The 24,857-nt window shown below is 46.8% G+C and overlaps 1 protein-coding gene across 3 annotated transcripts in view; it reads right to left on the bottom strand.

Moving 5' to 3' along the window:
• Positions 1–518: 518 nt before the first annotated feature.
• The window catches only part of LOC134339404 (ultra-long-chain fatty acid omega-hydroxylase), a 67,057-nt gene continuing 42,718 nt past the window's right edge, over positions 519–24,857 (bottom strand). Inside the window, exons 5-14 of one of the 3 annotated variants that reach the window (XM_063035868.1) lie at positions 18,095–18,148; positions 16,162–16,289; positions 13,429–13,550; positions 12,180–12,447; positions 9,690–9,756; positions 8,315–8,444; positions 6,773–6,906; positions 6,106–6,170; positions 4,006–4,088; positions 519–1,030 (exon numbers count right to left, since the gene is read on the bottom strand). In XM_063035868.1, coding sequence (XP_062891938.1) covers positions 823–1,030; positions 4,006–4,088; positions 6,106–6,170; positions 6,773–6,906; positions 8,315–8,444; positions 9,690–9,756; positions 12,180–12,447; positions 13,429–13,550; positions 16,162–16,289; positions 18,095–18,148 — 1,259 coding nt within the window. In that variant the 3' untranslated portion in view covers positions 519–822. The remainder of the gene's footprint in view (positions 1,031–4,005; positions 4,089–6,105; positions 6,171–6,772; positions 6,907–8,314; positions 8,445–9,689; positions 9,757–12,179; positions 12,448–13,428; positions 13,551–16,161; positions 16,290–18,094; positions 18,149–24,857) is intronic. The other 2 variants (XM_063035867.1, XM_063035869.1) reach the window with 2 other exon arrangements.

Genomic DNA, 24,857 nt, shown 5'->3' on the forward strand with positions numbered 1-24,857 from the left:
GAAGTACTGAAGGTGCCAAATCTGGTCCAAAATGGCAGTGAGGTAAAACACAACAACTAGCTGCAGGTTACACACAGGTGCTGACAGCTTTGCCTGTACCTGCAGAACTAGGCTAAAGACCGTTCCACTGATGTGAGCAGAGCATGTAAGGACCTGCTAATCATCAAGTAAATGTTACTGAAGCCTGCAGCAGTAAGTGAAGCAATGCAACCTGTCAGAAAACGCGTCCATGCACAAACTGTGTGTGTCACCAAGGATAGGTTGGATACCACTGCTTCTGCGTCTTCTCAACCTGATACTCCGCACCAGGCCCACTGCTTTGATCTCCCAGCTTGTACCCCTACTACGCGTATTTCTGTGAATTCAGTTGTGTTGTGAGTGTGGTCAGTGGAACCCCTGGCTAACACTTCTTTGGTCAGAACTCAAGCCAAGACCAAAGATGAAATTGTTCTCTCAGAGTGTTGAAGAGAACCATTCAACATTAATGGAATATTGTTCAAATCATTGAAACACTAAAAAAAATTATTTTATTTCATTTCACAATTATTAAAGAATGCCAGTCAGTGATCATAAGGTGTGGGTTGGGTTGGGTTGGGGGGGGGAGGGAGAGGGAAGGGGTCGTCGGGACAGTCCAGGCCCTAGACACTGAAGGTAGAATTCTCCAAGAGAGTTGTACCACATTGGTAACATTTCACCCACCCATCACAAGTAATCCTCTGAGTAACAAAGAAGAATTCCCCTTTCCTTTTCACCTGCATCTCACATTTCCACTCTCGGCAATTAAAGTAATGAAATAACTTCTCCCCTTCCCTCCTGCTGTTTTCATTCCACCGCCTGCTGGGATTGTTCCCGGACTTCTCGACCCGGTAGTTGCTTCATTTTAAGCCAGATCCCCTCCTCAGTCCGAAGAATCAGCTCCGGTTTCCTGCGCACCTTCTGGGAAGTGTCCAGTTCCAGCTCAAACCGATACAGGGTCAGTGCGACGGTCACCTTCATCTCGGCAAGAGCAAAGTTCTGGCCAATGCAGTTCCTGCAGAGCAGACATGTGACTGGGTACTTAGACAGCATGGAGCTTGCCTGAGTCAAGGCAGCCCATCCTTTTCCTCACTTATATTTTCAGTGCTCCAACCATCAAAGGCATGCATGCATCCTTTAATATCTTATCTACTTGTGTAGCTATCTTCAGGAAGCTGTTGACTTCAGCCCCTATCCCTCTATATTAGTGCTGTTAATGGTCCAATCATTAACTGTGTACTTCCTCCTTGAAACTGATCTCCCAAAGTAGAACGTCTCACATGTGCCCCAATTATACTCTATCTGCCATTTCTCCACCCATAACTGTAAATGTTCTTTATGTCACATATCCTTCGACAGCCCTGTCCACCACTCCACTAACCTTTGGGCCATCTGTGAACTTGCTAACCCAGCCATCAGTATGCTCACCCAGATTATTAGTACAAACAGAGGTTCCAGTAAGGATACCTGCGGAATACCAGTAGCCACAGACCAACAACCAGAATAACACAAGACACAAGAGCAGAATACACCCAATGAACTGGTCTGCACAGCTGTTTGTGGCAATGAATTCCACAGATTTACCATCCTCTGGCTAAAGAAATGTCTCCTCATCTCCATTTAAAACAGACATCCCTCTATTCTGAGGCTCTGTCCTCTGTTCCTGGACTCCCCCACAACAGGAAACATCCTCTCAAAATCCACACTATCTAGGCTTTCAACAGCGCCCCATTTCCTTGATACCACCTGCCCCTCCACATATCTTTGTATCATCCACAAACTTGGCAAAAAAAAGCCATCAATCCATTTATTGACATAGAACATAAAAATAAGTGGTCACAACACCAGCCTCTGTAGAACACAACTAGTCACCAGCAGCCAACCAGAATAGGCTCCATTTATTCCCGCTCTTTGCCTCCCACCAATCAGCCCATGTTGTATCCATGCTAGTATCTTCCTTGTAATAACATGGGCTCTTATCTCATTAAACAGCCTCGTGTGGTACCTTGTCATAAGCCTTCTGCAAATCCAAATACACAACATCTACTGAACCTGCTTTGTCTAGCCTGCTCATTTATTCCTGAAAGAGTGCCAACAGATTTGTCAGGCAAGATTTCCCTTAAGGAAACCATGCTGACTTGTACCTGACACGTACCCCGAAACACATCTTTAACAATCGACTTCAACATATTCCCAACCACTGAGGACTGGCTAACTGGCCTGTAATTTCCTTTGTTCTGCCTCCCTCCCTTCTTGAAAAATAGAATGACATTTGCAATTTTCCAGATCTCTAGAATCATGCCAAAATCTATTGATCCTTGAAAGATCATTACTAATGCCTCCACAATCTCTTCAGCTACCTATTTCAGAATCCTGGAGTGCAGTCCATCTGGTCCAGGTGATTTCTCTACCTTCAGGACCTTTCAGTTTCTCAAGCATCTTCTCCCTAGTAATAGCAACTACTCTCACTTCTGCTTCCAGACACTCAAATTTCCAGCATACTGCAAGCATCTTCCACTGCGAAGACCAATGCAAAGTACTTACAAATACTTATTCAGTCATCCACCATTGCCTTGTCCTCTATTACTATCTACTGTCATTTTCCAGTGTTCCAATATTTATTCCCAGCTCTCCACCTCTCGTTTGCTCTTTATACATCTGAAAAAACTTTTGGTATTTTCTTTGATATTGTTGGCTAGTTTATCTTCATATTTCAAATATAACAGCTCCAGTCCTGTAAATGTCACCCTTGGATTTTATCCCCCTTTTACACTGCAACTCATCCCATTGACTGCAATTTCGAACTATCATCTGCCTGCCCTTCCTGACAGTCTCACTGCACACTGCCTCTGCTTGTAAACCAGCTGCCCCATCCTCAGCCCCATCACTCTGCTTCCTATCCTCCTCGGATTCAGGTGTAATCTGTCCCTTTTGTACAGGTCATATCTTCCCCAGAAGAGATCCCAATAATCTGTACACAAATTGTTCCCTGCACCAGTTTCACAGCCATGCATTCTCCCTCCACCACTGCCATCTACCTTCTATGGGCAAGCCAATTCTGAATTCAAATTGTCCCCTTCAGCTATTCTCTTCTCCTCTAGAGGCAACCTGCCCCACCTAGTATTTCCAGGTTTCTGTTTCAGACCACCAGCGTCTGCAGCATTTTGCTTTTGCCCCTTTGAGAGGCAGGAACTGGCAGTGGGTTGTGAATGCCCAGGTGTGACCAGGATGTTGGCCAATGAGAGGGCAGTTGACACTGCCCTTCAGCCACAGTCTTTGACCTCTAACCCCTGGCACATCAGCACTATCCGTCAGAAGGAAGCAGGTTGTGACATTGACCCTGGACCTGGGCCAGGCGCTGGGCTGTGGGCCAGAGATGTTATATCAGCCCCACCCCCTGCTCTTCCCATTCCTCCTCTTCCTGCCTCTTGTTTTCCCTGACCATCCAATGTCCCTCCTCAAATAACACCTCCCCACTCTCACAACCTCCCCCCACCTCTTCCCCCATATCATCCCCTTCCCCACCAGTCTCACCCCATCTTCCCTCATCCCTCCTAACCTCTCCATCTTCCATCCCTGTCCTCAGATCTCTCAAGCCTCTCTCAGCCTCCTGACTTACCTTCCCACCCCAAGGATATTTACCTTCCTGCAGACAGTCTGGACACAGCTAAGCCCATTTGTGGGAGCCCCTGGTGGGATGGAGGTGGGCCATACTTGACTCCCTTTGACCCGTGAGGAAGAGGGAGACAAAACCAGGAGATTGGAATAGGGGGTGGGAGCTGTGAGATAGCTGGAGCAGGCTCATGCACCCTCCCAGTGCAGGATGGACACTAGCACCCTGGTGTTGGCTTTGTACTGGGATGAAAATGGAGTCTTGCTGGTGTCTGGTATCCCTGAGTGACTCTGCCTCCCCCATGCCTAGACATACAGGGAAGAAATCTCAAGGGAAACAAGATGATGTAAATCTGGGAGCCCTGGACGTTACCTCACCTTGGACCGGCAGAGAACGGGATGAAGGCATACGGAGCTCTCTTGTCTGCGTTTTCAGAGTCAAAGCGAAATGGATTGTATACCTGGAGGGTCGAACACCAATCAGTTACACATTGTGTTGTGATCCCCAGCTCTCTCCTCCCCATGAAGGACCCAGTGGGAGAGGGGCAAGTGATGGCTTCTCCTTTCCCAGTAGGAAGTGCAGTCCCACACTGGGCTCCCCCCTTCAGATGCATCTGCAAGTGTTGAAGAGCTACTCAAAGGAGGGGGTTTGGCCTCAATCACATCACTTCCAACCATGGAGAGTGGTCATACTTCCATTTCAGGACAAGGACTCCAAGATTCCCAACAGCCCATGTGACTGGAAGCTAGTGACCAGTGATCTACACAGGGATCATTGCTGCTGGTTTTATACATTATTCATTTTGATATGAGTAGAGGTGGTCTGGTGAGGAAGGTCGTATGTGACACCAGAGTCAGTCACATTGCTGAGAGTGAGGACAGTGGTGATATTGATCAGTGGGCAGGATGAGCAGGGCACTGGTAGGTGCAATTTAATCTTGATGCCTCTTGGTAGGACTTACACAAGGAACTGCTTTGCCTCACAGCTCCAGGCACCTGAGTTCGATCCTATCCTTCAGTGCTGTCTATGTGGAGTCTGCATGCTCTCCCCGTGACAATCTGGGCTCCCCCCCAGAATTTCCAGTTTCCTCCCTTTTCCAATTGTATGGAGCCCCCTCCACACCAAATACATGCAGCTTGGTAGGTCAATTTAAAGTTATCCCTGATGTGTAGGGCTGATAGGATCTGCAGGGAAGGATCAACTATGGGTAGAATACGTTACAGGAAAAATGTGTGAGAAATGGAATTGTCTACACTCAATGGGCCAAATGGCCTCCCTCCAATGTATAAGGAAATATGGAAATGTGGGGAATACTGAGAAACAAGGAATTCAATGTAAAGTTTATTCATCTCTTAAAGTGCGGGCTCGGACAGACAGTGTGGTAAAGGAAGCATTCAGGACTCCTGCCTTACTTCATTAGCTGGACTGAAAATACAGGTGTGGGTGTTGAGGATCATGGCACAAGTTTATAAATACTGGTGTGCAGTTTTGTTGACACACTGTCGGAAGGTTATGAGCACTCTGGAAGGCTGCAGAGGAGATTGACCAGGAGCAACACACGTAAAGCTCTGGAGGAATTCAAGGGGTTAGGCAGCATCTATGGAGGGAAATGGACAGTCAACATTTCACGCTAAGACCCCTCATCGAACATCCTCCATTGAGTTTTGTGTGTGTCGCTCTGGATTTACATCTGCAGTGTCTCACCAGGATGGAGTGTTTCAGTTCTGAGGAAGTTCTGAGGTTTCTTCCCCCTGGGATGGGTGGGGTGGGGAAGAATCTGACTGAGGTGTTCAAGATTATGAAAGGCAGAAACAGGTAGTTACTGTTCATCTGACCCACTGGAGACTTCACTGGTGTCAGACTGGCAGATTTTTTTTTTTTTGGACCGTTATTTACTACTTCACTGAATACTCTCCTACATTTTTAATTCACATTGTTGTAGACGTTGCACAGCAGTATGATCAATTTTCCGGTGCTCTTGATAAGTTAAAAGGGAGCATAGGAATGAGAACAGCATTTCAAAGGAGAGCAGGAGGAGGGTGCAGCAACTCTCAGGGTGCTTGGAAACCCCAGATCCTGGGGTGTTGAAGGGAGTGCAGACATCCACACCTAGTAAGCCAGATACTCAATCCTTGGGATTTCCAAAGGGTATTACTGGAGTTTCAGTATCATTGGAAACCTTTCCCCAGAGTGGAAGTGCCGAAATCCGGAGGGCAATAAATTAGACTAAAGGATGAGAGATTAATTAGATCCGAGGGAGAACACTTTCACTCAAAAGTAGGTTAGAATCTGGAACTGTCTGCGGGTGTAAAGGCAGCAGAGATTCTCAGTGTTTGAATTGTGTCTAGACGAGCATGTGAATTGCCAGTCTATGTCATAAGTTCTGTTACATGGGATCATGAAGCTGATGGTCAGAAGGGTTGTGGTGGGGAAAATGGCCTATTTCTGCATTGTGCATCTCCACCAGACTCTCCTACCTCAGGATCTGGCCAGACTGCAGGGTTGTGGTGGGTTCCATAAATGCTGATCAGGCAGGTGTTCCCTGTAAAACAAGTGCACACATTACGTCGGAGATTCTGCAGACACTGGAAATCTTCAGCAAAACACATGAGATGTTTGTCTGTGTCGCACTCGTTACATCCTCTCCGCTCCATCAACATGTGCACTCAGGGTCCATCCCAACACGCACACTCATGCTCCATATCAACACACTTGCTTGGGGTTCACCTCAACATGGCGTGTCCACAGTCCACATCAGCACCAGACTGGGTTCCTACAGAGATCGTAATCTGGATCTACTGGTGAGTCACCCTGATTCTGCCAATCCGGACAACCTCGGATGTCATGGGCCAATGTGACAAGTGCCTTTGAGGTCCAGAATGGGCTGGGACAGGGTGGTGTGTATGAAATTCACGGGGCAGAAGGTCACGGGTCAACCCACAAGCATCCAATATTGGTTCCTCCCCAGACAACACCACACAGAGCCAGGAACATGCATTCTGGGCCACAACTCCCACAGGAGCACAGGTCAGATTTTCCCATCACTTGGTGGCGGAAGACCCGAGAGCACAGGGGACTATGGCCCAGCATCCACAACCCCACCCCAGCATTTAACCCTCACAGCCCCAGAAGCTGACCCCTCACCCTTGGGAATGACCCTGGCGTCAGGGAGCTTGATGTCCTCGGTGCAGCAGCGAGCGACGGTGGTGACCGGAGGGTGGAGCCGCAGAGACTCCTTGATGCACATGGTGGTAAAGGGCATCAGCGAGAGGTCGTCCCTGTGGAAAGAGGGTGGCTATGAGTACAGGGAGACTCCGCTCCTCAGACAGACAGCCTCGGGAGAGGGAGACAAAAAAAAAAGAGGGGGACATTGAGGTGGGCAAGGGATGGGGAGACAGTTAAAAGAAAGAAGAGGGAGTGGAGGGAGCAGACAGTGAATCAATAGTTCATATCAAAGACCCTCCATTTAAAGATTTTGATGTATCATTGACTTGAAATATTAAATGAAATTAAAAGCAAAGCTTCAGACACAGAATCCTAAAACAAAGACAGAAAATGCTAGGAATGCTCAACGGTGTCTGTGGAGACAGAAACTGGTGAAGGGCTCAAGTCGACGTGAGGAAGGAGGAAATATTATCGTCTGGCTGCAGAAGGTGATGGAGAGGGTGGACAGGACAGAGGGAATCTCTCTAGCAGGCTGAGTCTAGAGTTGTCCTGAGGATAAGATATAAGCAAGCTTATCTGGTGAGGGGTGAATGGGGATAGTTAGGATGGAGAATATAGCCCCTCTTCAACAAAACTGTGAAATGGGGTTATTTGGAGAATGAGAACACAGATGAAGGGATGTAAAAGATGTGAAGTACAGGACTGTAAGGCCGTGCTAGCAGACAGAAGAACTGAGTTAATATTGTAGTTCTAGTGAACACAACATCATGGAAAATTGAGCAACATTAGGCCACTGGGCCCCTTAAACCTGCCCACTATTCGATATGCTCTTGGCAGATCTGAACCAGGCACCTTCATCCCACCCTCCCATGCCAGTTCCCCATAATCCTCAATTCAATGAAATTTATCTACCTGCAATGATCCCACCTCCAAATTTTCATTCTCCAAATAACCTCACTTCACAAAGGGAGGTGTTGGATCCAACTATTTGATATTTTCTTTGCAGCTTAACAACTAATTGTTTGTATTTTATATAATTACTTACACGTAACTGCTTTGTATGCTCCCTAGTGCCCACTGTATGTATATGCAGTTGTTCAGTGGCTACATTTGTATGCTTCTGGAAGCTTCTCTGGCGCTGCATTATTTGAATAGAGGCTTTCTAATTGGCTGGCTCTTTGCTGTGAATTTGAATCAAATTTTTCCTATCTATACAGTTTAAAAGAAGCTTTTGTCTTTTTGCTTCTGTCTCCTTTAAATCAGTGGACCTCTATCACTGTTCATTTCCACCTCTTAGTTCCATTAGCACTTCATAAAATGACCACAAAGCAACAAGTTCTGTGCCTATTTCCTGAGTCCCTGACTTAGATTAAAGCATCAGAATTGAACCGAGGCAAGGGTCAAATTGATTGTGAAACCCTATCATTGAGCTATCCCAATGGAGTGTGTTTGGAATAGGAGAACATGTGAAAAACTGACCAATCGCCACCTTGCTCAGTAAGACAGGATTCAATCACTCACCACTCCAGCTCCTCAACGTCCCTGTCCTTCAGCAGCAGCTCAATCTCCTCCCTGCACTGGCTCTGGTACTCCGGGTGCCTGGCCAGGTTGTACAGCACCCACGAGATTCCACTCGCTGTCGTATCGTGACCTGGGGCAAGAGCGGCAGCTCAGGAAATCATGAACACTCCGACCTGCTTACAGCAAGTCTCCACAGGTTCAAGTGTCTGGGGGTCAGGCAGCAATCCGAGCCCTCAGCCCATCCCACCAGTCCAGATCACAGCTGGGGCCCCTTCCTCAGGGACGGACAGGTAGGGAGACAAACAAGGCAACGATCACAGTGGCTGGGAGGGGTGTCAGGCTCTAGCCAACATTTCTAAAAGGCCAGCTGTAGACTCCCTCCATGCCCAATCTCCCATAGGACCCCATGTCCAATTGTCCCATTCCGGCTAACCGCAGATGGGGGAATCCCAGGACTTCAGCATTACTGCACTGATAAACAACCCAGTGTTTGTGGTTAGATATACAGATGCCCTGTCCAGCTGTTCCAGAGGCTCCAGCCCCTTCCAAACAGGCCCGGGAGTTGTATAGTGGGTGGGCAAAGAAGATACGAGTGATCTTGGGCTTCACACTCACAAAGTCCCACAGCCAGCAAAACAACACTGCCTCCATCACTACCCTGCCCTCCATTCCACCCTAGAGACCACCAGGAGCGATATCACCGGCTCAGGATAGAGTCATCAGTTGGAGTGTTGAATACGAAAATTAAGAAGTCGTTCTGCATCCGTATAAAACTTTGTTCGGGCCACATTCAGAATATTGTGTGCAGTTCTGATTGTCTCATTATAGGAAGGATGTGGAAGCTTTGGAGAGATTTGCAAGGATGCTGCCTGGATTAGAGATGGGATCACTTTAGATTTCCAACATGGTCAGCACAGCCATGTTGGGCCAAATGACCTGTTCCTGAGCTCTATCATTACATGTTCTATGTCTACAACAGCCCAGACACACACTGTGATAAGGTGCGGTTCCCACTGATCCTGGGACCCTGCAGTCCAGCGTCAGACAAAAATAAAAGGTCCCTGCCACGCCTTAAACATCTGAGGACCACTGGTGTGTGGAAAGAGGAGCACAGGTTCTGTCAACAGTGCATCACACCCACCTCCCCCACCAACCCAGAAAACTGGATGTAAGCCGATTCTTAACGCTGTTGGTGGGATTGTGCAGGTCTCCTGCAGCCTGGTCCCCTCTGATGCTCTGAGGCACTTTGTGGTGTTACAAGGTGATGAACGGAGTGGTGACCATGTAGTCCTCACTTTGGTTGGTGCCTCAGCCTGCCGATGCCGGACCCCGGCTGGAACTGAGGAGGACCCCACGGGCGTGACCAGGTACTCACCCTCAAACATGAAAGTGTCAGCCTCCGACTGGATCTCCTCATCCGTCAGACCTTGGCCATTCTCATCCTGCAAATAGCAAAAGCATTTCCACCAGATCTGTCCTTCCTTCTGGAACTTCCTATCCCAGGAGCAGAATTACGCCATTTCCCACCTTAATACCCATCCCTACTATCCCAGTCCCCTGACCCTCCATGGCACTCACTAATCACTCCTGACTTGGCTTTCGCTCCAATGTCCCAAATACCCCTCTCTCTTCTCTTCCCACCTTCACTCCCTCTCCTATCATGAACAGAGTAATTAAAACCCCACTAGTGGTGGTGCGGTACCACCTGGTTCAAGGGCAGCTGTTGTTAGAGTATTAACAGACATCTTGTACGATAAGATGGAATCTTGACCTCACAATCTACCTGGTTATCTCATAAAGGATGTGCTGGCATTGGAGAGGATCCACAAGAGTTATCCCAGGAATGAAAGAGTTAATGTAAGAAGAGCGATTGATGGCTCTGGGCCTGTACTCATTTAGAAGAATGAGAGGGGATCTTTTGAAACTTATCAAATATTGAAGGGCCTAGATAGAGTGGGCATGGAGAGGATGTATCCTACAGTAGGGAGTCTGGGATCAGAGTGTGCGGCTTCGGAATAGCAGAACATTCCCTTAGAACAGAAACGTGGAGGAATTTCTTTAGCCAGAGGGTGGGGAATCTGTGGAGGCCAAATCATTGGGTATATTTAATGCAGAAGTTGATCGGTTATTGATTAGTCAGGGTGTCAACTGTTAGGGGGTGAAGGCAGGAAATGGGAGTGAGAAGAGTAATAAATCCCTCTCAATTCTGCATCAGACTTGATGGGTTGACTGGAGTACTTCTGATCCAATGTGTTAAAGTCTTCAGATCTTGTACTTTATTGCTTATCCGCTCTGTATTTTCTCTGCAATGTTATTGTTTGACCTTTTTCTATCTCAATACACTGTGTAACGACTAGATCTGCATGAACAGTCTACAAGACAGACTTTTCATTGCGTCTTGGTACACGTGGCAATAATAAACTAATAATAATAATCTGCTGCCTCTGTGTTCCTCAGTGGCAGAGGCCACGGATTCGAGAGGTGGTGACGGAGCAGAGGCTGTTGGTGACGGTGTTGACACGGCACACTCCAGCCACTCTGTGCTGACGGCAGAGAGTGCTCCACCACACCACTCGTGTGTTTGGGGGAAAAGGAAGTGAGTCACTCACAGAAGGATCGAAGTTTTAAAGTAAGATGTATCATCAGAGTACATACAGGTCACCACATACAACTCTAAAATTCTTTTTAGTGTGGGCATACTCAGCAAATCTATAGAATAGTAACTGTAAGCAGGATCAATGAAAGCAAGAGCAGAGGAGACAACAAACAGCTGAAATGCAACTATAAATAAAAAGCAATAAATAACGAGAGCCTGAAATACCAAGATAAAGAGACCTTAACGTGGGATTGTTGGTTGTGGGAACATCTCAATAGATGAGTGTAATTATCCTCCTTTGTTCAAGAGCCTGACAGTTAAGGGTGGTAACTGTTCTTGGACATGTTGGGGTGAGACCTCAGGCATTCCTACCTTCTGCCTGGTGGCAGCAGCGAGAAAACACCACAGCCTGGGTGGTGAGGGTGATGGATGCTGCTTTCCTACAGCAGCGTTTCATGTAAATGGTTCAATGGTTGGGAGGGCTTTCCCCATAATGTACTGGGCCAAACCCACTAGCTTTTGTAGAATTTTCCATTCAAAGTCATTGTTGTTCCCATACCACGCCTTAATGCGGCCAATCAATAGGTTTTCCACTGCTCATCTATAGAGAGATATCCCATCCTCAGAGCTGCTCTTGTAGCTGGAGTAGCTGTGGAGCGAGTTTATATCTGATGGTGATGGTGGATGTTGGTGGTGAAGGATTCGGGCAGATTGAGCAGCATTTGATGTTTCTGGGCCTGCACTCAGTGGGGTTCAGGAGGATCAATGGGGGGGACTTCATTAAAACATAATGAATACGGGATATAGTTGACATGAAGAGGATGTGTCCATGAGAAGCAGAGTCTAGGATCTGAGGATGTGGCCTTGGAATAAAGAAACCTCCCTTTAAAACACAGATGAGGAGAAGTTTCTTCAGCTAAAGGGATGAAAATCTGTGGAGGACTGGTCATTTGGTACATTTAAAGTAGAGATTGATAGATTCATGATTGGTAAAGGGGCTAAGGGTTATGGAGAGCAGGCAGGAGAAAGTGGTTGACAAAAGTCAGCCCCAATTGAAAGGGAGGGCAGACTCAATGGGCCAAATGGCCTAATTTTGCTCCTATATCTTATAGTCTTATGAATAGCAAAATAGCAGTTAGACTCCCACTAGTTGGAGTTCCCTTTGTAACATGCTTTCCTCTGGAAGGAATGCAATAGCTCAGAAACACCCTCGACCCCTGGCTGTGCGTAGAAGCTGAGACAAGTCAGTCGCAGCGGCCCAGGCCTCACCTTTGACAGCAGCAGGATGTCCAGGAAATCCACAACCTTGCCACGCTTGGATTTAAACCAGGTCTCCGCCTCCTGATCCTTCAGGATCTCCCGGCGACGCTGGACCACGCCCATCGAGTAGGAGTGCACCAGGTTGCAGGCGCTGTCAAACCGCTTGCTCTCAGCCGTGAACTTGTAAATGAGGTTGATGTGATGCGGCAGGCACCGCTCCCTCTTCACCACCAACGTACTCAGCTCATAGATGGCTCTAATGTAGTTGCTCGACTGCCTGCGGGGCAGCAGAAGGAGCAGGAGATATAGGGTGATGAACGAGGGGTGAAGGTGATAGGTTCCTGGAGAAACACCCAGCCCCATCTCCTCTCCTGCAGGATCTCTCCCCTTGCCTCTCCCAGATGGAACAGGAACACGCTACAGCCGCTGACATGCGACAGATTTCACAGCAATGTCTCTGATGGTTAACCTCGTACTGATTCTGAATGTGTCTCCAAGTGATGAGGGAACATTGTCACCAAGGCGGTGACCAGGATTTACTTCTCAATCAAACTTATTAAGAATTACTGATTATTTGGTCAGAATCTTATGGGATCTTACTGTGAACAAGTGCTTTGTACATCCCATGACTTTGCACCTTGTTATCTGTCTGCACTGTGCTTTCTCTGCAAGTGGAACACATTATCCTGCATTCTGTTATTGATTTTCCCTTGCACTACCTCAATATACTAATATATGAAATTATTTGTATGGATGGCATGGACAGCACAGGTTTTCATGTCACAATGATAAACTCATTCCCAGGTACACTCTGGGATGGAGTCCATTATGGGGAGTAACCACTCACCACACACTGAGGATGTGCAGGTTTGGAGATGCCAGTGGTGGGGAGGTTCGGGTTGTCTAACCAGTCTCTGCCACCCAACTCCCATAGCCCAGAGACTCAGTGTGGCAGGGAGAGGTCCCACTACTGACGTCCGCTGGGACTCATTGCTGATGACTGCACAGCCCCACATCCCATCCCCATTGGACCACCCCACCCCAACAAATTCCCACCCCAAGTTCACCATCTCACCAACCCAACCCGCATCTACCCCCAGATCATCCCCAACACACACCCCATCACCCCCTGACACCAACACCCCTCCCTTACTCATACCCTCGTCCACCCCACTCCCCAACCTTAACCCACTCCCACTCACTCCACTCCCCACATCCCACCCTCACCTCCCTCCCCACCGCCCACACCCCTGCTCACAGCTGGCAGTTGCTATCAAAACTGAAGGTACATTTCAGTAAACTGTCCAGGGTCATCAGGCTGACGTGGTCAAACATCTCCAGGGAGGGCACCCCTCCCGATAACAGCCGGAACCACTTGTTCTGAAACAAAACAGAGACCATTGGCTCGCAGCCCAGGGGGCACACCGATCCACGGAGGAGGGCACACCAGCCCAGAGCTGGATCACGAAGGCAGCAGAGCAGTGTGCTGACTAGAGTTGAGATGCAGAGTACCTACTGAAGCAGTTCCTAAGGTGCAGCCCACATAGCCTCCTGTAGGCAATAGCAGCTACCCATGGGACCGACAGGTGGAAGCTGGAGGGGAGTGGATGTGCTCTCTCAGGTCAAACTTCAGCTGCTCCTGATCCACATCAGTCTGGCTGCAGGACCTGACATTATACAACCCAGTCTGGTGACTAAACTGGGGTGGCAGGGTGATGCCGAGTAGGGAGGGCATTGTAAAGAGGCAGCTGGGGACTACGGGCAAGCTGGTGAGTAGGCAAGAATGGGACAGGCAGAACGCATGCGATCATTCGCAGTGCAGAGGACAGAGAATTGCAGCTGGTTATTTCAATGTTGGCTTCTGCTGGCGTTCAAACTGACCCAGTTGTCTTTTGTAACTTCAAACATTAAACTAATTCAAAGGAAAACACAGGCGTCCAGTAATGTGGGTCTAACTTTGAGTTTACTTTAAGTGAGGTGCACACGCATCACGTTGTAGCATGACGACATGTAGTTCACATATTTATACATATAGTCCATAATGAAAGATTTTAAAGAACAAGAATGTTTAATCAAATCATATATTGTTTGATATATATAATATCCAAGATAGATATTAAAATGCAATATTAAACAATATATACTCATATTATTTAAATATTAAATACAGGACAGAGCTGGCTGTAGTTGTGCACAAGGGATACAAACAGGCTCTTCAGCCTAACTAATTTGTGCCGACCAAGGTGCCTCCCGAGATGGTCAGTTCTATTTGCCTGCATTTGGCCCACATCTCCCTAATCCTTTCCTATCCACTGTCCAAATGTGTTTTAAATGTTGTTAGTGTGCCTGCCTCAATTACTTCCCCTGGCAGTTCGTTCCATACACCAACAACCCTCTGTGTAAAGAAGTTGCCCTTCAGTTCCCCTTTAAACCTTTCCCTTCTCACCATAAAGTCAAACTCTCCAAGTTTAGTATCTCCTGGCCTAGGGATCAGGATAGAGACCATTCACCTTCACCCTCAGACTTTATACACCTCCGAAAGGTCACCTGTCAGCCTCCTTCAATCCATGGAAAACAATCATAGACCGTCCTTTCCAATTCCACCAATCTCAGCAACATCCTGGTGAATTTTTTTGGGCCGACTCTAGCTTAATAACATCCTACCTCTGGTACGGCGACTAGATCTGCCTATAGGTGCGGTCTTGCCAACATTTTGTACAACTGTAACATGACATCCCAACTCTTGTACTCACTGCCTCATTCAGTGAAGACAAGCCAAATGGCAACTGCCATTTTTACCACCCCGTCAACCTGAGTCATTGTTTTCAAGGAACAGTGCACTATTACTCCTGGGTCTTGTTCTATAACACTCCTTGGAGCCCAGCCCTTCCCTCTGTGTTCTACTGTGTATAGTTGCTGTGCACTGGTTTAACTCATCAAAATTCATCATTTCCAACGTGTCTAAGTTAGATTCCATCAGCTTTTATTTGGCCCACTTTCCTAGTTGATCCAAATCCTTTTGTAACCTTAGACAACCATCATCAACATCTACTACACCATCAATGCCATCCATAAATTTCCTAATCATATGACTCGCATTCTCATCCATATAGTTAAAACACATGACACAGCACAGTGGCCCTACACCGTTACCTGTGGCACATCACTGCTCACAGATCTCTGACCTGGAAAAACAAGCTTCTACCACCATCCTTTGCCTCCTACCACGAAGCAAATTTTATATCCGCTTGCCCGGCTCACCATGGAGCCTAAGTGATCTTATCTTTCAAACCAGCCTGCAATGTCAAACCTCATCAAAGACCATAAAAACTCCATATAGACGACATCTCTGCCCTCACAATCCTCACTGATGTCCCAAACACCATCACATTCATCGGAGAAGATTTTCCACACACAAGATCTATCCTTGCCATTCCAAATGCAGGTAAGTCCTCCCACTTGAAGTTGCCGATTTCCAGACTTCCAGTATCTCACGAGGAGAGATTGGGATTCTCAAGAGTTTGTGTGAAGGAGGGGAAAATGTTTGAACAGTCTGACACACAAGTGTACAGAGACACAGATAAAGGTATGAGAGAGAGACGGAGACAGGCAGAGAGTCAGAGAGAGATATATAGACAACCAGACACTGATACACACACAGGTGTACAGAGACACAGATAAAGGCATAAGGGAGTGACAAAGAGAGATATATAAACAGACACTGATACATATACAGGTAAACACAGATAAGGGGGGGGAGAGAGAGGTAAAAAAAATAAACAGACACTGATACACACACATATACGCTGATACACTCTCTCTTTCTCCACTATTCACATCTGTGGCTGGGCTGCAGGTAACCTCACACCAAGGTAATGAATCAAACCCACACAGTGTGTTCGCATTACATCCCTCGCCTCCACCTTCATCCCATATCCGTCCCTGCCATGTTGCCACCCTCTCCCCACCCCATCACCGGCCTGGGACTCACGTGCAGGATGTTAACAGACTGGTTGAAGATTTTGACGTAGGGCTTCAGGATGTCAAAGTGGAAGGCAGGGGTAAGCAGCCGGCGATGGCGAGCCCATCTCTCCCCTTGGCTGATGAGCAGCCCCTCGCCTGTGGGAGGAGGGACAGGGACAGGTCAGAGGGAACAGCAAGTCCTCACTGCACTACCATCCGGGTGGGTGGGGGTGGGTCACTGTCATTTGTCCAGATCCTCACCCCAGTCCACCCATACTGACCATCCCACCCCAAGGTGTCCACTGCTCCCAGAGCCTGGGACATCCACCCCACCCACCGTTTCCCCAGTCAGAACACCCCCACCCACACAGACCACTCCCCTACCCTACATCATCCCTAACACTGTGGCTCCTGGAGTGAGTGGGGTGATAGGTCGCTCCTGATCCAGGCCCTGCCCCATGAACTATCACTGGGTCATCAGATCATTCAACGGGGTGGTGCAGATCGCTGCTGAGTTGATTGGGTGAGTCGGGCAGATAAAAGCACTGGATACTTTCAGAGAGCAGGGCCAAGATTTACAACGAGAATGAGAGCAGCGCAGCCATTCCAAGAGTTACAGAGTCAAGTCTGCACCAAGGATTACAGCCGCACAGTTATAGCGAGAATTACAGTAATACTAAGAATTACAGAAACTAACAGTGAAAATGGTAGCAAAACCGAAAGAACTAAAAACAGCAAAACCAAAAGCAGAGATAAAGGCACAAGAGACTGCACACAGACTTTTGATGATGCAGGGTTTGACCCAAAACTGCAGCAATTCCTTCTGCTCCAAACCCAGCAGACGCTGCCTCAGCCACTCAGAGATACTTGCAGACTGTCGTTTTCACAAGAGACTGCAGGTGCCGGAACCTGGAATGGCAAACTGCTGCAGGAAAGATGCGTCGGGGCATCTGCGGAGGGACACGAGCAGAGTTCCATGTCCAAATCCTTCATCAGGACTGGACTATGGTGGCAAAGTGTAAAGGAGCGCTGGACAAGACCTAGCAGGGAATTGGTGAATCCGGGTGAGGAAGGGTGATTGGCAGAGGGGAGGGGAAGGGAGTGGAGGTAGTGACATAGGCTGGAAGGGGATAGGTGAAGATTACAGGGCTGCAAACGGTGAAATCATAAAGACAAAAGATTCTACAGATGCTGGAAATCTTAAGTAACACACAGCATCTACGGAAGGGGGAATAAACAGTTGATCCTTCCAGAAGAAGGGCTTGGCCTGGAACGTTGACAGTTTATTCCCCTCTCCGGAGGCTGCCTGACCTGCTGAGATGGTGGGATCTGGTAGGAGAGGAAGATGGAGCATGGAACCACGCGAAGGAGGTGAGGAGAGCAGTGGGAGGTGTGGGGCCGGGGAACCAGCAGGAGCAGCAGTGGTCAGGGAAGCTAACAGCCACTCTTTAAAGCCTGGAGATTTGTTAGAGTTGTCCTGTCTGCAAGGGCAGTGGGGATAACTCACCAGGAGTGTAGCGGCAGATAACAAAAAGGTGTTTTTTGAAAGGAGGAAGAGCCAGCAGTGAGAAGATGGTGAGGGTGGAGAGTGGAAGGGTTGCACCTGATGAGGTTTCCAGGAAGCAACCAGCACCATCCCTGATCTGCTGTCCCCATGGGTTGCAATGGTGTGGGCAGTCGCCTACCTTGACTGCGTTTGAGTACCTGTGCCCAGAACAATAACACTACAACCTCATCACATGAAGGTGAGCTGGGCTTTGGTGAAGGTTAACCAGGCCCGTCTCGAACAATTCCCCCAGTAAAATACTTCCCACACTGTAAGGGACCTCCAGCCAAGTCTACCTCCCACCTGGGCTGGATCAGACCAAGTGTCCGGAACAGCCCGTTCCTAGTACTGTGATATCCCCACCTTTGCATAGCGCAAGTGAACATGAGGGCACCACAAAGTGGCTACTGCTTACCCAGCCAAGGTCTGAGGAAACCATAGAAGAGTTCATCCTTTGGGGCAATGGAAGCTGAAAGAGGAAGTGAAACCAGACTTTAGAATGCCCAAAACAGCAGATCCTGCAGCTCAAAGGAAGGACACTAATACTGAGAAAAATCAGTCCAAGTTTGTTGGATTCTGGTATTTAAATATGAGGTTGTTTTAGAGGTCCAGAATGAGTCATAAGACTTGCTGCTTCAGGATTGTTTTATTAAGAGTTGAGAGAACAAAGGGAACATGGAAGGAACAGGTGCAGAGGTCTCCTACCTGGAGAGAGAAACTAAAGAAGGAAAGAAGATGACATCTGCCACCGTACAGCTACTTTTATACCACAGAGCTAAGAAAAATTCCATAGATAAGAATAATCCAGTTAGAACATACTTATTCAATGCTCTAGTAAAAATCAGCCAATGAGAAAATACTCATTCTGGGAGCTTCTCTGTTATGAATAAGTATTTAAAGGCTACTTAAAATACAAACAGAAAATCGATTGTTAAACTGCAAAGAATATGATAATTAAAATTAAACAGTTAGATTGAAGAAATGTTCATTGCATAGAGAAGAGTCAATGTCAGCCAAGAGGCAGCTCCCCATTAGCACCACCATGAATGACAGAACTCTACCAAGACCCTCCTCACAGGCAGGCAGAGGCTATGGGTCATTGCCCTTCCTGACCCTGAAGCACCAATAGGGCTTGGACTCTTCCACGAGGAGCACCAAGCTATGAGGACAATGCGTATCTGGAAAGAGACGGCATCTTGGCTGCTGTTGGCACCAGTTGTAGTGAGGCAGGAGGGGTCATGGGTTTGGAGGGAGCAGAGTTGTGTTACATCCCTGATATTCTCTGCAGCCATGGTGAACCAATGGGGGAGACAATTGGCCCAGCAAATGTGCTGCTTTGGCTTGGATGGTTGGATATGCTGCCAAAATTCCGCCAATGGAAAATTCAGGCTCGTGGCTTAAGAAGTGGCCTCGTGGTGTAAGGGATCAAATCACCCAGAAGGTAACCAGCCTCAGCTGCACTTGGCATTCTAGAGCTGGTCCAGTTTGGCTTCTAACCAATGGTGGGTGACCCACAGTCATCAAAAGATGTTGACAGTGGGGAATTTAGCAAAGGTAATGGGCGATATGGCGAGGACAACAGGACATACACAGTACGTGGCTTTATACCGTCTTATGAGAGACAAAAGCAGACAACTACAGACACTGGAAATTTAAAACAATAACAGAAGGTGCCAGAAATACACCGCAGGTTGGTAAGTGTCTGTGGAGAGAGAAACAAAGTTAATTCTTCAGATCAAAGACCCTTCGCCAGAAGTCATTCCTGACAGGTTGTCAGCCCATTGCACGAGGTTTTACGGGTCTTGGTGCTTCATTGTCTATGAGCCTTTGCAAGAGGCACCATACAATCACTAGAGAACAGTCCATGCCCTGACCCTAACAGGCCATTGTGCCTTGAGCACTGTCCTGAAGATGTCCCGCAGCATTCCCAAGTCGGTGATAATTGCCATCCACAAATCATAGACACCTTCCTTTCCCAAGGATGACTCAAGTTGATCTCAACTGCTCAGAATCTATCCCACTGAACACAATGGCCAAACATTACGGAGGGTCTTTTCTTTTCACAAAACTCATGTGATGATCACTCCTGCCAAACAGGGGAAAGTGAGACAGACGGGAACAGTCGAAGTGACAGGAAAGTGGGTTTTGTAGTGCAGATGAGTATGTGATTGGCTGATTCATCTGAAGTGGGCAGAATGGTGAGAACAATATCCTCCACAACAGTCCAGCTCCTTACTGCTGAGCCATTCCTAGTGTCCCAGATCTTTTACTCTTAGTCCAGCCCCACAATGAGGTAAAGGTCTCACAGGATACCTCATCCCACTCACACCCTTTTATTATATAGTCTTGGCTACAAAGCCTAAGGCAGGGACAGAAGGTGGACTTTGAGATTGTACGGAATCTCTGGGGTTTAAGAGCTGCAGGACAGTATCAGGAGTACAAGAGCACAGGAGAATCCTGTTTGTACAGAACTAGTGCTCACAAGTTAGGGTGTGGAGGAGCAACAGCAGCTGGGAACAAGACATCAAATCCTTGGCATCACACCTACCCACAGTTGAAATGCTTCTGAGAACAACTGCCTCGGGTCCTGGGATATTTTGGGAGATGCATTGGTTATTTTGGGGCTGGGGCACAGAGAAAGTTGTGTAAGGATCCTTGAGGGGATTAAATAGGACAAGAGTCCAAAATTGGTCCAACTGTTCATGGGAAATGGAATTGGAAAGAGCCTGTTCCCATTTTGCCTACTGAGTTTTAATTCACAAAGGACAAGATGTTTACCAATTTCAGCGACTTCATCCCAGCATTGATCAGTGTAATCTTCTGCTGGTCATAGCTTACACAGAACATTTCCTTGGCCTTAGCCCAGTTATTGCATCCAATTCTATTCCCTCGAATTCAAGAAGAATGTGAATATCCCAGAGAGAATGCAGTAGAAGTTTACTCTAATTCCTGGAATGAGGAATTCTCGTTGTGAGGCTGGAATTGCCCTCCGCAGAGCAGAGAAGTTGGAGAGGAGACATGGGGCCTGACAGAACAGGCAGGGAAACTGCTGCGATTGGTGATAGGGTCAAGGATCAAAAAGCAAGATGAAGAAATTATTTTTATACAGTGAGTGTTTAGCATCTGGAGTACACTGCCTGATGGAAGTGGATTCAATTTCAGCTTTCAAAACAAACTTGAAAGAGAAGTGTGGGCAGAAGGCAGGCAGGAGAGTGGAATCAGGAGGGGGCAGATCACAGGCTGGATGGTTCCTTCTGTAAAGCTCAGAAGCATATCTAACCGTGGGACCTGCACTGGGTGTTTGCTCTTGAAAGCCCAAATACGATGACAAATGAGATGGCACAATGCCAGTCTCGCAGAATGACACAGCGCATGAGCAACTCGATCTATAATTCCTGTAGGAACCCGGGCATTCATTCCCAGTTCAGAACCTGCAATAAACAGGCCAATGTTTCTTTCATTCCTGAACCAGCGTTCAATGAACCAAACGGTGAAGAGGCTCAGCACTGTATCAGTTGAACATTAACCCTCTCACCTCAGATGTTGCCTTTTGCAACAGATCTTTACCTTTTAGATTTCTGGATCATTGGGATCTCTTCTGGGGAAGGTATGATCTGTACAAAAAGGGCAGGTTACACCTGAGCACAAGGAGAAGCAATATTTTTGTGGGCAGATTTGTTAGAGATGTGGGGCAGGGGGATAAACTAAGAAGGGGAGTTGGGAACTAGAGTGATAAGGCTGAATATGGGGCAGTTGGCGCACAATTAGATGCAGTGTGTCATGAGACTGCGAGGAAGGACAGGCAGATAATAGTGCAAAATTGCAGTTAGTAGGATGAGTTGCAGTGCAAGACGAGGGCAAAATTGAAAAGGGTGACAAACGCAGGACTGAAGGCGTTATATTTGAATGCATGTAGTATACAGAATAAGGTACAGATCTCAAACACAGTTAGAGATTGACAGCCTTGGCATGTGCTGAGTAATGGCCCAAAGAATATTATAGTTGGGAGTTTAACATCCAAGGATACACATTATATCAAAAGGGCAGACAAGTAGGCAGAGGAAGTGGGATGACTCTGTTGGTAAAAAGTGGAATCAAATCCTTAGGATGTAACATAGGAGCAGGTGGTGTAGTATCTTCGTGGGTTTAACTGCAAGGTTAAAAAGGCCATGATGGGAGTTATATACAACCACCTGAACAGTGGTCTGGATGTAGTATATAAATTACAAAGGGAAATAGAAAAGGCATGTCAAAAGGGCAATGTTACAAAGGTCATGGGGGATTTCAATATGCAGGGAGACAGGAGAAAAGAATATCAGGTTGGTGCTAGGTCCCAAGACAGAATTTGTAGAGTGCCTACAAGATGGCTTTATAGAGCAGCTTGTGATTGAGCCCACTAGGGAGAGGGCAATCCTGGATCGTGCGTTGTGTAAACCAGATTTACTCAGGGTGCTCAGGGTGAAGGGACACTTAAGAGGCAATGATCAAATTCATTCTGCAGTTTGAGAGGGAGAGATAAAGTCAGATGTATCAGTATGACAGTGGGGTAAAGGGAATTAGAGAGGCAGGAGAGAGGAAGAGACACTAGCAGAGATAACGGTAGAACAACAGTGGCTGCAGTTTCAGGGGAAATTTGGAAGGCGCAGAATTGGTACATCCCAAAGATGAAGAAAATATTCTAGAGAGGATGAACCAGTGTGGCTGAATGTATTAAAGCAAAAAGGTAGGCATGTAATATAGCAAAAGATAGTGGGAAGTTAGAGGATTGGAAGGGTTTTTAAAAAGGCAATTAGAGAAACATACAGAGAGAAACGATGAAATATGAATGTAAGCTAGCCAAAAATATCAAAGACAATACAAAATATTTTTTTCGGATATGAAAAGGGTAAACGAGGTGAGAGTGGATATTGGACTGGTGGAAAACAACACCTGAGAGGTACTCATGAGGGAACTAAGAAATGGCAGATGAAATTATTAAATGTTTTGTATTAGTCTTCACTGTGGAAGACACCAGCAGTATGCCAGAAATTCAAGTGTGTCAGGGGCAGTAGGGAGTGTAGTTGCTATTGTTAAGGAGAAGCTGCTTGGGATGCTGAAAGGTCTGAAGGTAGATAGGTCACCTGGACCAGATGGACTGCACCTCAGGGTTATGGGAAAAAAAAAAGGTAGCCAAAGAAATTTCACCTTTCCGGAATCACTAAATTCCGAAATGTTTCCCGAGTACTGGAAAATTACAAATGTCACTCCACTCTTTAAGGGGAGGAGGCATAAGAAAGGAAATGATATGGTAGTTTGCCTGACTTCAGTGGTTGGGAAGACGTTGGAGTTCATTGTTAAGGATGATGTTTTGGGGAACTTGGAGGCACATGATAAAGTAGGCCAAAGTCAGCACGGAAAGTTTTCCCTGATAAATCTGTCAGAATTCTTTGAGGAAATAACAGGCAGGATAGACAAAGGAGAGTCAGTGGGTGTTGTTTACTTGGATTTTCAGAAGGCCATCGTCAAGGTGCCACAGATGAGACTGCTCAACAAGATAAGAGCCCATGGTGATACAGGGAAGATACTAGCACAAATGTAAGATTGGCTGACTGGTAGGAGGCAAAGAATCAGAATAAAGGGGGCCTGTTCTTGTTGGTTGCTGGTGACTAGTAGTGTTCAGCAGGGGTCTGTACTGGGACCACTTCCCTTCACGGTATATTTCAATGATTTGAATGGTGGATTTGATGGCTTTGTGCTCAAGTTTGCAGACAATACAAAGATAGGCAGATGGCAAATAATGTTGATGAAGCAGGGAGTCTCCAGAAAAACTTGGACGGATTGGGAGAATAGGCAAAGAAGTGGCAGATGGAATACAGTGCAGGGAAGTGTATTGTCATTCACTTTGTTAAACAGAATAAATACATAGACTATTTTCTAAATGGGGAGAAAGTTAAAAAATCAGAGGTGCAAATGGACTTGGGAGCCCTCGAGTAGGATCCCCCAATGGTTAACTTGCAGGTCGTTACTGGTAAGGAAGACAAATGCAATGTTAGCATTCATTTCAAGGGAATAGAATACAAGAGCAAGAATGTGATGCTGAGACTTCATAAGGTAGTGGTTAGACCGCACTTGGTGTGTTGGGCCTCTTAGTTAAGAAAGCTGACACTGGGGAGGGTCCACAGGATTTTCACCAGAATGAATCTGGGAATGAAAATGTTGAAGTTTGCGGAGTGTTTGATGGCTCTAGGCTTGAACTCGCTGAAATTTAGAAGAATGAGTGGGGATCTCATTGAAACCTATTAAATGCTGAAAGGCCAAGATAGAATAAATGTGAAGTGTATGCATCCTTCAGAAGGAGAATTGAGGACCAGAGGACACAAACTCAGAATTGTGGGTCATGCTTATAGAACGGAGATGAAGAGGAATTTATTTCGCCAAAGGGTGGTGAATCTGTGGAATTCGTTGCCACAGACAGCTGTGGAGGCAAATCATTCAGTTTATTTAAAGTGGAGGTTGATAGGTTCTTGGTTAATCAGGGCACCAAAATTCATGGGGAGAGTGGGGTTGAAAGGGATAATAAATCATCCATGATGGAATGGTGGAACAGACTTGATGGACCAAGTGACCTACTTCCTCCCATGTCTTATATTTAGTTTAATGCAGTAATCACTTGACTCATGTTTACCACACATCCACAGGTTAACCGGTGTTTCTCTGCAGGGTGCCTGGCGTGTTGATGCATCCAGCCACTTTCAGCTACTCGTTCAGAGGCTCACATCCACAGAGGGTTGGGAAACACTCCCATACACCCCAACACAGCCAACCCTACCCTGGCAGTATTCTTCAGAGCTGGGAACACCCTGGCCTATCAGAGAGACAAATGAATGAAAATAATCAAAAATAAAGATACTGAAATAAAAAGAGAAATTGGTAAAGCTCTTCCATGTGAAACATTACCCATTTCTCTCCTCGCAGATCTGCCTGACCTGCTAAGTATTGTTCTTACCTTCTGAAGATAAATAGTGAATTAAGCTACTGAAATAGCAGACATTTGAGATAATCTTATTGTCAACAACCTAATCAATTTTTCTTTGCAAATTTCCATTAACTAATTTCGTTTAGTTTCGGAGAAGGTAGTTCAATAGGTTTGGTTGGGCTTTCGACCATCGTATTTATTCTGATCCTCAAAATTCTTGTCA

This window comes from Mobula hypostoma, chromosome 29 (assembly GCF_963921235.1).
Source record: "Mobula hypostoma chromosome 29, sMobHyp1.1, whole genome shotgun sequence".
NCBI classification, from domain to species: Eukaryota; Metazoa; Chordata; class Chondrichthyes; order Myliobatiformes; family Myliobatidae; genus Mobula; species Mobula hypostoma.